At 41.4% G+C, this 13,587-nt stretch overlaps 1 protein-coding gene across 1 annotated transcript in view; it reads right to left on the reverse strand.

Annotated features, from left to right (window-relative positions):
- LOC133549118 (merlin-like) overlaps positions 1–13,587 on the reverse strand; it is a 62,023-nt gene that overhangs the window by 16,868 nt on the left and 31,568 nt on the right. The window contains 6 exon segments of the mRNA XM_061894260.1: positions 1,255–1,316; positions 1,319–1,367; positions 3,288–3,362; positions 3,473–3,607; positions 6,208–6,283; positions 13,579–13,587. The exon segment at positions 13,579–13,587 is cut by the window's right edge and continues 74 nt beyond it. Coding sequence (XP_061750244.1) covers positions 1,255–1,316; positions 1,319–1,367; positions 3,288–3,362; positions 3,473–3,607; positions 6,208–6,283; positions 13,579–13,587 — 406 coding nt within the window.

Consider the following 13,587-nt stretch of genomic DNA (forward strand, 5'->3'; position numbering starts at 1 on the left):
TAAATTTTGAAAATAATTTCCTATGATGAATTATTAAAAAAAATAAAAAATATTCCAAAAATTTGTTTGGAAATATTTTCAATTATAAAGTATTTTCAAATTTTTTTTATTGCATAAATCATTTTATAATTATTTTCTATTATAAAGTATTTTCAAAATATTGTTTATTACATAACTTATTTTAAAAAGTATTTTCAATTATAAGTTATTTCAAAAATATTGTTTATTACATAAATAACTTTTGAAAATAATTTCCTATAATGAATTATTAAAAAAAAAAAAATTATTCCAAAAATTTGTTTGGAAATATTTTCTATTATAAAGTATTTTCAAAAAATTTTTATTGCATGAATCATTGTATAACAATTTTCTATTATAAAGTATTCAAAAATATTGTTTATTACATAAATAACTTTTGAAAATAATTTCCTATGATGAATTATTAAAAAAAAAAAAATGTATTCCAAAAATTTGTTTGGAAATATTTTCTATTATAAAGTATTTTCAAAATTTTTTTATTGCATGAATCATTGTATAACTATTTTCAATTATAAAGTATTCAAAAATATTATTTATTCCATAACTTATTTTAAAAAGTATTTTCAATTATAAATTATTTCAAAAATATTGTTTATTACACAAATAACTTTATGATAAATTATTAAAAATTATTTTTTTTATTAAAAAATCAGCTTCACGTCAGACGATCAATTAAAAACGGCAGCTATCGCCCGAACGTTAATTTATTATAGTACCGTATTTTCCGGACTATAGAGCACCGGTACTGTAAGCCGCACCTACTAAAATTTAGAAAACATTTATATTTCCATATATTTTCCGCGCCGGACTATCTCCGTTGTGAAAGTTATTTACACAGAAAAAAATTGTAAAATATTTATCAATATACCTTAAATGTTGTCTGTAACACGGCAGTAAAACGGTGGATCAAACAAAACAGAAGTCATGGTCATGGACCCACTAGCTACGGAAGTTCTGGATCCTCATTTGTCCCAAAGTAGTCTTAGTTGTCTCTCATGAAGTCTTGTTGTTGTTGTTGTTGAAGGAATTTAATGAATTGAATGCTTAAAACGGCAAAATACGTAAATGGGACATGTTGTTTTGAAAGTAGCGGATACTACATTACATACAGTAAATACCTACAGCGTGAATACGAAACGTTGGAGGGTTTTTTTTTTGTTGTTTTTAAAATTCTACATTCCTAAAAAAAAAACCGATGTGTTCCCCGACCGGCACCTGCTTCCTGGCTCGCTCCTCTTTGGCCTGGGCCTTCATCTGCTGCACCTCCAGGGAGTCACGCGCCGCCGCCGCATGAACAAGTCGTGGTTGCCAATGCAGAGCTGGAGGATCTGCAGGAAGAGAACCCAGGGCAAGCTTATTGCCTACGCAGAGGTGTCCAAAGTGCGGACCCGGCGGGGCCGTTCGCGACCTGCGCTATGTTCCAATTTTCCCTGAAATAATCGTTGTTGGTTCCCAGCGAAGTCTGCTTGATGGGGAAGGGATCTGTGGTGGTTCTCCTGTACGTTCCTTATTATTTCTCCAAATGGCCTCAGGGATCTTTATTTTGATCTTATCTATTTATCGGAAGTCCTTTCATAATCTGTTGGTGGAGAACCACAAGATGCAGAGATGGCTTTAATGTCAAAAGGACATGCAAGGGAACCAGAAACAGGAACAAGAATAACAAGGAACAGCAAACAGGGTACCAGGAAACCAATCCTCGAGCCCTGACTCATAGATTTACAAAAGTTGTGGACAAGCTGCCATCTCTGCATCTTGGGTTCACCACCCACAGAATATGACAGAATCATCGAAACAAATACGAACCCCGCAGAGAGTCGGTGGGCTTTCTGGAAAAAACAAATGGCTGCTCAGGAGAAAGCCGCCGACGAGAAATGTGCCTGCATGGTCTCCTTGATGGACAACTTCTGTGGCTTGATTGCAGCACGGACCGGTTCCTCGGCTCCCTCCCACCGTCCCTGTCGTCTGTTCCAGGGGGGCGGCCAGAGTAGGCAGGTCCCGCAACCCCCCAGGTCCCTCCCCGCTCCCACAGCCTTTCTTGTGAGGTCTGGGATCCGTCCCTTGAGTGGGGGGGCTAAGGTCAGCTGTGCGACAGGGGAAGCACAGCTCTCACCTTTACCAGTGAGGCCACCATGCCATTCTCTCCAGTGGGTCCATCTCGGAGTCTTGTTCACGAGTGAGGGAAGAGTGGATGGTGAGATCGACAGGCGGTTCGGTGCGGCGTCTTCAGTAAGGCGGACGCTGTATCGATCCGTTGTGGTAGAGACGGAGCTGAGCCGAAAGGCAAAGCTCTCGATTTACCGGTCGATCTACGTTCCCATCCTCACCTAAGGTCATGAGCTTTGGGTTATGACCGAAAGGACAAGATCACGGGTACAAGCGGCCGAAATTAGTTCCCTCCGCCAGGAGATAGGGTGAGAAGCTCTGCCATCCGGGAGGGACTCAAAGTAAAGCCACTGCCCCTCCACATGGAGAGGAGCCAGATGAGGTGGTTGGGGCATCTGGTCAGGATGCCACCCGAAACGCCTCCCTAGGGTGGCGTTTCGGGCACGTCCAACCGGTGAAGACCCAGGACACGTTGGGAAGACTATGTCTCCCGGCTGGCCTGGGAACGCCTCAAGATGAAGAGCTGGATGAAGTGGCTGGGGAGAAGAAAGTCTGGGCTTCCCTGCTTAGGCTGCTTCCCCTGCAACCTGACCTCGGATAAGCAGAAGAAGATTGATGGGTGAATGGAATGGTCTACAGTCGCCGCCATATTTTCTGGTGGGTCTGCCATCTTCATCTCCTGCTGTGCAGCAGCCATCTACGTCTCCAGCGGGCCCCTCGCCGAGGCCGCCGCCTTCTTCGTCTCCTGCGGGCTCCTCGCCGAGGCCGCCACCATCATTGTCTCCAGCGGGCTCCTTGTCACCTCCGCACAAGCGGCCATTAGGCACCCGCACGCACGCGGACCCCTCGTCTGCCAAGAATGTGGCCGTTCTGTGAGCGACCGCCTCGCTAGTGGTGGTGGCGTTCGACTCGCCGCCGACACCACTTGACCCGTCCCCAGTGGATTCGGGGACACTTGGCCTGGTGGTCCACCCCCAACTTCGGTCCTCTAAACCTACCGTGACTTTTGAACCTTGTTTTTTGGGGGCCATTCAGAATCCGTCCCTAAAGGGGGGGGTACTGTGACGATCTGTCACATTCACATACATTGGTCGGTTTTGAGAATAGCAAAATGGCCACCGCATGCGTTCATTTTGACTCACCAACTTGTTGACTCTCAGCCGCGAAGAGTTGAACTTGAACACGTCGGCTTTCTTGTCCACAGGTTTGATGGTGAACTGAAGACAAAAAGACACTTTCACTCGCCTGGTGGTTGACTTTGTAATTAAGTGTGCGGCGAGAAAAGGTCACATTTGTTGCTTCAACGGCGAAGGCGATCAGCGCCTACCTCTTTGTCGCTGTAGGACACGTCCCGGATCTCGTTCCAGGGGAAGGAGCACTTGGGCGTCAGCTTGTTGTCCGGCTGGTAGATGTGCAGGCCCAGAGCGTCCACGCCCAGGAGGAGTTCCGTGCCCCTGTGGTTCTGAAGCACACCACTTTACTAACATTTGGTAAAAAACTTTTGTTGAGATTGCAGAATAAAGGACAGTGTGCACGGACCTCACGTTAGCCCACACCCAGGGCCAGACCAAGACAGTGTGCACGGACCTCACGTTAGGCCACACCCAGGGCCAGACCAAGACAGTGTGCACGGACCTCACGTTAGGCCACACCCAGGGCCAGACAAAGACAGTGTGCACGGACCTCACGTTAGGCCACACCCAGGGCCAGACCAAGACAGTGTGCACGGACCTCACGTTAGGCCACACCCAGGGCCAGACCAAGACAGTGTGCACAGACCTCACGTTAGGCCACACCCAGGGCCAGACCAAGACAGTGTGCACGGACCTCACGTTAGGCCACACCCAGGGCCAGACCAAGTAGGTGTGCACGGACCTCACGTTAGGCCACACCCAGGGCCAGACCAAGACAGTGTGCACGGACTTCACGTTATGCCACACCCAGGGCCAGACCAAGACAGTGTGCACGGACCTCACGTTAGGCAACACCCAGGGCCAGACCAAGACAGTGTGCACGGACCTCACGTTAGGCCACACCCAGGGCCAGACCAAGACAGTGTGCACGGACCTCACGTTAGGCCACACCCAGGGCCAGACCAAGACAGTGTGCACGGACCTCACGTTAGGCCAGACCAAGACAGTGTGCACGGACCTCACGTTAGGCCACACCCAGGGCCAGACCAAGGCATAAACACTTAGGCGGTGGTTTAGGGCCGCAACCACTAATGTTAGCATGGAAGTAAGATAGCTTTTTTTGCTCATTTTGCAGGTATGCGTATAACTCGACTATATTTTGTTACTTCAAACATGCTAACTGCTAACATGTTAACGTTATCATGCTGGCTTTTTAGCGATAGTTGCAGGTATGCGCCTCCGAGTCAAATGTTTTGTTACTTCACACATGCTAACTGTTAGCATGTTGACGTTATCATGCTGGCATTTTCAGCTATTTTTGCAGGTATACGCCTCAGAGTCAAATATTTTGTTATTTCACACATGCTAACTATTAGCATGGTAATGTTAGCATGCTGGCTTTTCAGCTATTTTTGCAGGTATACGCCTCAGAGTCAAATATTTTGTTATTTCACGCATGCTAACTGTTAGCATGTTAACCTTATCGTGCGATCTTGATAACTAATTCGGGGTACACACTTCCGAGTCAAATATTTTGTTATTTCACACATGCTAACTGTTAGCATGGTAATGTTAGCATGCTGGCTTTTCAGCTATTGTTGCAGGTATACGCCTCAGAGTCAAATATTTTGTTATTTCACGCATGCTAACTATTAGCATGGTAATGTTAGCCATCTGGCTTTTCAGCTATTGTTGCAGGTATACGCCTCAGAGTCAAATATTTTGTTATTGTATGCATGCTAACTTTTAGCATGTTAACCTTATCGTCCGATCTTGATAACTAATTCGGGGTACACACTTCTTAGTCAAATGTTTTGTTACTTCACACATGCTAACTGTTAGCATGGTAATGTTAGCATGCTGGCTTTTCAGCTATTGTTGCAGGTATACGCCTCAGAGTCAAATATTTTGTTATTTGACACATGCTAACTATTAGCATGGTAATGTTAGCATGCTGGCTTTTCAGCTATTGTTGCAGGTATACGCCTCAGAGTCAAATATTTTGTTATTTCACACATGCTAACTATTAGCATGGTAATGTTAGCATGCTGGCTTTTCAGCTATTGTTGCAGGTATACGCCTCAGAGTCAAATATTTTGTTATTTCACGCATGCTAACTGTTAGCAAGTTAACCTTATCGTGCGATCTTGATAACTAATTCGGGGTACACACTTCTTAGTCAAATGTTTTGTTACTTCACACATGCTAACTGTTAGCATGGTAATGTTAGCATGCTGGCTTTTCAGCTATTGTTGCAGGTATACGCCTCAGAGTCAAATATTTTGTTATTTCACACATGCTAACTATTAGCAGGGTAATGTTAGCATGCTGGCTTTTCAGCTATTGTTGCAGGTATACGCCTCAGAGTCAAATATTTTGTTATTTCACACATGCTAACTATTAGCATGGTAATGTTAGCATGCTGGCTTTTCAGCTATTGTTGCAGGTATACGCCTCAGAGTCAATTTTTTTGTTACTTCACACATGCTAACTATTAGCATGGTAATGTTAGCATGCTGGCTTTTCAGCTATTGTTGCAGGTATACGCCTCAGAGTCAAATATTTTGTTATTTGACACATGCTAACTATTAGCATTGTAATGTTAGCATGCTGGCTTTTCAGCTATTGTTGCAGGTATACGCCTCAGAGTCAATTTTTTTGTTACTTCACACATGCTAACTGTTAGCATGGTAATGTTAGCATGCTGGCTTTTCAGCTATTGTTGCAGGTATACGCCTCAGAGTCAAATATTTTGTTATTTCACACATGCTAACTGTTAGCACAGTAATGTTAGCATGCTGGCTTTTTAGCTATTTTCAGCTTTTAGAACAGGCATCGATCACGGCCACTGGTCAAATGTCATTAGCCTGACTGCTAAGACATTATTTATGAATCAGTCGCCTCCTGAGGACTTTATGGACTGGCTCACCCGGATCAAGAAGTAGTCCACGCCGTACATGTCCAGGTCCTGAGCGATCTTCAAATACTCCATCTCGGCTTCCTCTCTGCTCGACACAAAGACAGGCAAGGTTGAGGTCAAGGTTCTGGCACTTGTCTGAAGTGGTCTTTAACAGTTTTTGTTGGTCAAGTACTTATCTGATGTGGTCTTTAACAGTTTTTGTTGGTCAAGTACTTATCTGATGTGGTCTTTGTCAGTTTTTGTTGGTCAAGTACTTATCTGATGTGGTCTTTGTCAGTTTTTGTTGGTCAAGTACTTATCTGATGTGGTCTTTGTCAGTTTTTGTTGGTCAAATACTTATCTGATGTGGTCTTTGTCAGTTTTTGTTGGTCAAGTACTTATCTGATGTGGTCTTTGTCAGTTTTTGTTGGTCAAGTACTTATCTGATGTGGTCTTTGTCAGTTTTTGTTGGTCAAGTACTTATCTGATGTGGTCTTTAACAGTTTTTGTTGGTCAAGTACTTATCTGAAGTGGCCTTTTTCAGTTTTTGTTGGTCAAGTACTTATCTGATGTGGTCTTTGTCAGTTTTTGTTGGTCAAGTACTTATCTGATATGGTCTTTAAGAGTTTTTGTTGGTCAAGTACTTATCTGATGTGGTCTTTGTCAGTTTTTGTTGGTAAAGTACTTATCTGATGTGGTCTTTGTCAGTTTTTGTTGGTCAAGTACTTATCTGATGTGGTCTTTGTCAGTTTTTGTTGGTCAAGTACTTATCTGATGTGGTCTTTGTCAGTTTTTGTTGGTCAAGTACTTATCTGATGTGGTCTTTGTCAGTTTTTGTTGGTCAAGTACTTATCTGATGTGGTCTTTGTCAGTTTTTGTTGGTCAAATACTTATCTGATGTGGTCTTTGTCAGTTTTTGTTGGTCAAGTACTTATCTGATGTGGTCTTTGTCAGTTTTTGTTGGTCAAGTACTTATCTGATGTGGTCTTTGTCAGTTTTTGTTGGTCAAGTACTTATCTGATGTGGTCTTTGTCAGTTTTTGTTGGTCAAGTACTTATCTGATGTGGTCTTTGTCAGTTTTTGTTGGTCAAATACTTATCTGATGTGGTCTTTGTCAGTTTTTGTTGGTCAAGTACTTATCTGATGTGGTCTTTGTCAGTTTTTGTTGGTCAAGTACTTATCTGATGTGGTCTTTGTCAGTTTTTGTTGGTCAAGTACTTATCTGATGTGGTCTTTGTCAGTTTTTGTTGGTCAAGTACTTATCTGAAGTGGTCTTTAAGAGTTTTTGGTGGTAAAGTACTTATCTGATGTGGTCTTTGTCAGTTTTTGTTGGTCAAGTACTTATCTGATGTGGTCTTTGTCAGTTTTTGTTGGTCAAGTACTTATCTGATGTGGTCTTTGTCAGTTTTTGTTGGTCAAGTACTTATCTGATGTGGTCTTTGTCAGTTTTTGTTGGTCAAGTACTTATCTGATGTGGTCTTTGTCAGTTTTTGTTGGTCAAGTTCTTATCTGATGTGGTCTTTGTCAGTTTTTATTGGTCAAGTACTTATCTGATGTGGTCTTTGTCAGTTTTTGTTAATCAAGTACTTATCTGAAGTGGTCTATAAGAGTTTTTGCTGGTAAAGTACTTATCTGATGTGGTCTTTGTCAGTTTTTGTTGGTCAAGTACTTATCTGATGTGGTCTTTGTCAGTTTTTGTTGGTCAAGTACTTATCTGATGTGGTCTTTAAGAGTTTTTGTTGGTCAAGTACTTATCTGATGTGGTCTTTGTCAGTTTTTGTTGGTCAAGTACTTATCTGATGTGGTCTTTGTCAGTTTTTGTTGGTCAAGTACTTATCTGATGTGGTCTTTGTCAGTTTTTGTTGGTCAAGTACTTATCTGATGTGGTCTTTGTCAGTTTTTGTTAGACAAGTACTTATCTGATGTGGTCTTTAACAGTTTTTGTTGGTCAAGTACTTATCTGATGTGGTCTTTGTCAGTTTTTGTTGGTCAAGTACTTATCTGAAGTGGTCTTTGTCAGTTTTTGTTGGTCAAGTACTTATCTGATGTGGTCTTTGTCAGTTTTTGTTGGTCAAGTACTTATCTGATGTGGTCTTTGTCAGTTTTTGTTGGTCAAGTACTTATCTGATGTGGTCTTTGTCAGTTTTTGTTGGTCAAGTACTTATCTGATGTGGTCTTTGTCAGTTTTTGTTGGTCAAGTACTTATCTTATGTGGTCTTTGTCAGTTTTTGTTGGTCAAGTACTTATCTGATGTGGTCTTTGTCAGTTTTTGTTGGTCAAGTACTTATCTGATGTGGTCTTTGTCAGTTTTTGTTGGTCAAGTACTTATCTGATGTGGTCTTTGTCAGTTTTTGTTGGTCAAGTACTTATCTGATGTGGTCTTTGTCAGTTTTTGTTGGTCAAGTACTTATCTGATGTGGTCTTTGTCAGTTTTTGTAGGTCAAGTACTTATCTGATGTGGTCTTTGTCAGTTTTTGTTAATCAAGTACTTATCTGAAGTGGTCTATAAGAGTTTTTGTTGGTCAAGTACTTATCTGATGTGGTCTTTGTCAGTTTTTGTTGGTCAAGTACTTATCTGATGTGGTCTTTGTCAGTTTTTGTTGGTCAAGTACTTATCTGATGTGGTCTTTGTCAGTTTTTGTTGGTCAAGTACTTATCTGATGTGGTCTTTGTCAGTTTTTGTTGGTAAAGTACTTATCTGATGTGGTCTTTAACAGTTTTTGATGGTCAAGAACTTATCTGATGTGGTCTTTGTCAGTTTTTGTTGGTCAAGTACTTATCTGATGTGGTCTTTGTCAGTTTTTGTTGGTAAAGTACTTATCTGATGTGGTCTTTGTCAGTTTTTGTTGGTCAAGTACTTATCTGATGTGGTCTTTGTCAGTTTTTGTTGGTCAAGTACTTATCTGATGTGGTCTTTGTCAGTTTTTGTTGGTCAAGTACTTATCTGATGTGGTCTTTGTCAGTTTTTGTTGGTAAAGTACTTATCTGATGTGGTCTTTAACAGTTTTTGTTGGTCAAGTACTTATCTGAAGTGGTCTTTTTCAGTTTTTGTTGGTCAAGTACTTATCTGATGTGGTCTTTTTCAGTTTTTGTTGGTCAAGTACTTATCTGATGTGGTCTTTGTCAGTTTTTGTTGGTAAAGTACTTATCTGATGTGGTCTTTGTCAGTTTTTGTTGGTCAAGTACTTATCTGATGTGGTCTTTGTCAGTTTTTGTTGGTCAAGTACTTATCTGATGTGGTCTTTGTCAGTTTTTGTTGGTAAAGTACTTATCTGATGTGGTCTTTAACAGTTTTTGTTGGTCAAGTACTTATCTGAAGTGGTCTTTTTCAGTTTTTGTTGGTCAAGTACTTATCTGATGTGGTCTTTTTCAGTTTTTGTTGGTCAAGTACTTATCTGATGTGGTCTTTAACAGTTTTTGTTGGTCAAGTACTTATCTGATGTGGTCTTTGTCAGTTTTTGTTGGTCAAGTACTTATCTGATGTGGTCTTTGTCAGTTTTTGTTGGTCAAGTACTTATCTGATGTGGTCTTTGCCAGTTTTTGTTGGTCAAGTACTTATCTGATGTGGTCTTTGTCAGTTTTTGTTGGTCAAGTACTTATCTGATGTGGTCTTTGTCAGTTTTTGTTGGTAAAGTACTTATCTGATGTGGTCTTTAACAGTTTTTGTTGGTCAAGTACTTATCTGAAGTGGTCTTTTTCAGTTTTTGTTGGTCAAGTACTTATCTGATGTGGTCTTTTTCAGTTTTTGTTGGTCAAGTACTTATCTGATGTGGTCTTTAACAGTTTTTGTTGGTCAAGTACTTATCTGATGTGGTCTTTGTCAGTTTTTGTTGGTCAAGTACTTATCTGATGTGGTCTTTGTCAGTTTTTGTTGGTCAAGTACTTATCTGATGTGGTCTTTGTCAGTTTTTGTTGGTCAAGTAATTATCTGATGCGGTCTTTGTCAATTTTTGTTGGTCAAGTACTTATCTTATGTGGTCTTTGTCAGTTTTTGTTGGTCAAGTACTTATCTGATGTGGTCTTTGTCAGTTTTTGTTGGTCAAGTAATTATCTGATGTGGTCTTTGTCAGTTTTTGTTGGTCAAGTACTTATCTGATGTGGTCTTTGTCAGTTTTTGTTGGTCAAGTACTTATCTGATGTGGTCTTTGTCAGTTTTTGTTGGTCAAGTACTTATCTGATGTGGTCTTTGTCAGTTTTTGTTGGTCAAGTACTTATATGATGTGGTCTTTGTCAGTTTTTGTTGGTCAAATACTTTTCTGATGTGTTTGTGTCAATTGTACATATTTATTAATTTTTTGTTGGTAAAATACTAGAATTAATCTGGTGTGTTTGTGTTAGTTTCCAATTCAATAACCACACTATTTCAACCTAAAGACAGGTTCCATAATAAACAGGTTAATATTTTCCATACCTACTATTTTTCTGTTTGACTCATTTCCCCGGATCAAAGCTTTCCTACAAAATACCAAAAGTACTTCCTGCAGACGACATGGGCCGATACTGAAGTCAGCGCTATGGGCAAACAATTAGGCCTGAAGTAAATAAAGACTGCACTTGAAAGGTTTATTGATCAGCACCCTTGACTCCATCGTTACTTGGCTGGAAGAAACAGAAAGTGAAAGTCAGTCGCCCACATGGCCCCCACCTCCCTCGCTCGCCCGCTACCTCTCCCGGTCAGAAATCACGACAGGGAGTCTTTGATTTTCCACAGCAAAATGTCATTGGGTTCTCGTTCAATTCAGACGGGTCTGAACTTTTGGAGCTGACGTCACTCTGCTAAACCTGCTCTGGACTTCAAAACCAGCTGTTTGCTTTGCTACATTTCTACTGCAGCCCGTCTAGGCCACAAATCATGTTAAAGTTGCAGGATGAGGTACACACCGAACATCCTTCCTCTTACTTTATTTTTCCTTATCCACCGCAGCCCGTTTAGGCAGGGAAGCATTTTAAAGTCCAAGTGTCACATTAGATTGACATTGCTGGGTAAGATACACACCCGACATCCTCCCTGTTACTTTCTTTTTCAGTTTGTACCGCAGCCCGTCTAGGCAGCAATGAACGTTAAATTTGCAACGGTCAGGTTAAATTTACATTGCTGGCTGATTTTCCCGCCAAACATCCTCCCTGTTACTTTATTTTTCGATTTCCTCCGCAGCCCGTCTAGGCAGCAATGTGTGTTAAATTGCAACTCTCAGGTTAAATTGACATTTCTGGCGCAAATGACCACCCGACATCCTTCTTGTTACTTTCTTTTTCCAGTTCCACCACACCCGTTTAGTCAGCAATGCATGTTAAATTGCAACTCTCAGATTAAATTTACATTGCTGGCTGATTTTCCCGCCAAACATCCTCCCTGTTACTTTCTTTTTCGATTTCTTCCGCAGCCCGTCTAGGCAACAATGCATGTTAAATTGCAAATCTCAGGTTAAATTGAGATTACTGGCTGATTTTACCGCCAAACATCCTCCCTGTTACTTTCTTTTTCGATTTCTTCCACAGCCCGTTTAGGCAACAATGCATGTTAAATTGCAACTCTCAGGTTAAATTTACATTGCTGGCTGATTTTCCCGCCAAACATCCTCCTTGTTACTTTCTTTTTCGATATCTACCGCAGCCCGTTTAGGCAGCAATACATGTTAAATTGCAATTGTCAGGTTAAATTGACATTGCTGGGCAAGATACACACCCGACATCCTCCATGCTACTTTCTTTTTCGATTCCTACCACAGCCCGTTTAGGCAGCAATGCATGTTAAATTGCAACTGTCAGGTTAAATTGACATTTCTGGCTCATATGACCACCCGACATCCTCCCTGTTACTTTCTTTTTCAATGTGTACCGCAGCCCGTTTAGGCAGGCAAGCATTTTTAACTCCAAGTGTCATATTAAATTGACATTGCTGAGTAAGATACACACCCGACATCCTCCCTGTTACTTTCTTTTTCGATTTCTTCCGCAGCCCGTTTAGTCAGCAATGCATGTTGAATTGCAACTCTCAGGTTAAATTGACATTGCTGGCTGATTTTCCCGCCAAACATCCTCCCTGTTACTTTCTTTTTCAACTTCTTCCACAGCCCGTTTAGTCAGCAATGCATGTTAAATTGTGACTGTCAGGGTAAATTGACATTGTTGGCTGATTTTCCCGCCAAACATCCTCCCTGTTACGTACTTTTTCCATTCCTACCGCAGCCCGTTTAGGCAGCAATGCATGTTGAATTGCAACTCTCAGATTAAATTTATATTGCTTGCTGATTTTCCCGCCAAACATCCTCCCTGTTACTTTCTTTTTCAATTTCTTCCACAGCCCGTCTAGGCAGCAATGTTTGTTAAATTGCAACTCTCAGGTTAAATTGACATTTCTGGCGCATATGACCACCCGACATCCTTCCTGTTACTTTCTTTTTCCAGTTCCACCACACCCGTTTAGGCAGCAATGCATGTTAAATTGCAACTCTCAGATTAAATTTACATTGCTGGCTGATTTTCCCGCCAAACATCCTCCCTGTTACTTTCTTTTTCGATTTCCTCCGCAGCCCGTTTAGGCAACAATGCATGTTAAATTGCAATTGTCAGGTTAAATTGACATTGCTGGGTAAGATACACACCCGACATCCTCCCTGTTACTTTCTTTTTCGATATCTACCGCAGCCCGTTTAGGCAGCAATACATGTCAAATTGCATTTTTAAGATTAAATTGACATTACTGGCTGATTTTCCCGCCAAACATCCTCCCTGTTACTTTCTTTTTCGATTTCTTCCGCAGCCCGTTTAGGCAACAATTCATGTTAAATTGCAATTGTCAGGTTAAATTGACATTGCTGGGCAAGATACACACCCGACATCCTCCATGCTACTTTCTTTTTCGATTTCTTCCGCAGCCCGTTTAGACAACAATGCATGTTAAATTGCAACTCTCAGATTAAATTGACATTTCTGGCTGATTTTCCCGCCAAACATCCTCCCTGTTACTTTCTTTTTCCATTTCTACCACAGCCCGTCTAGGCAGCAATGCATGTTAAATTGTGACCGTCAGGGTAAATTGACATTGCTGGCTGATTTTCCCGCCAAACATCCTCCCTGTTACTTTCTTTTTCGATTTCCTCCACAGCCCGTTTAGTCAGCAATGCATGTTAAATTGCAACTCTCAGGTTAAATTGACATTTCTGGCTCATATGACCACCTGACATCCTCCCTGTTACTTTCTTTTTCAATGTGTACCGCAGCCCGTTTAGGCAGGGAAGCATTGTAAAGTCCAAGTGTCACATTAAATTGACATTGCTGGGTAAGATACACACCCGACATCCTCCCTGTTACTTTCTTTTTCAAATTGTCGCACAGCCCGTTTAGGCAGCATGACTGGTTTTTGAAGCGAAGCAATTCGGGCATGACCCTTGAACCCACCTGGTGCGG

This window comes from Nerophis ophidion, linkage group LG01, assembly GCF_033978795.1.
Source record: "Nerophis ophidion isolate RoL-2023_Sa linkage group LG01, RoL_Noph_v1.0, whole genome shotgun sequence".
Lineage (NCBI taxonomy): Eukaryota > Metazoa > Chordata > Actinopteri > Syngnathiformes > Syngnathidae > Nerophis > Nerophis ophidion.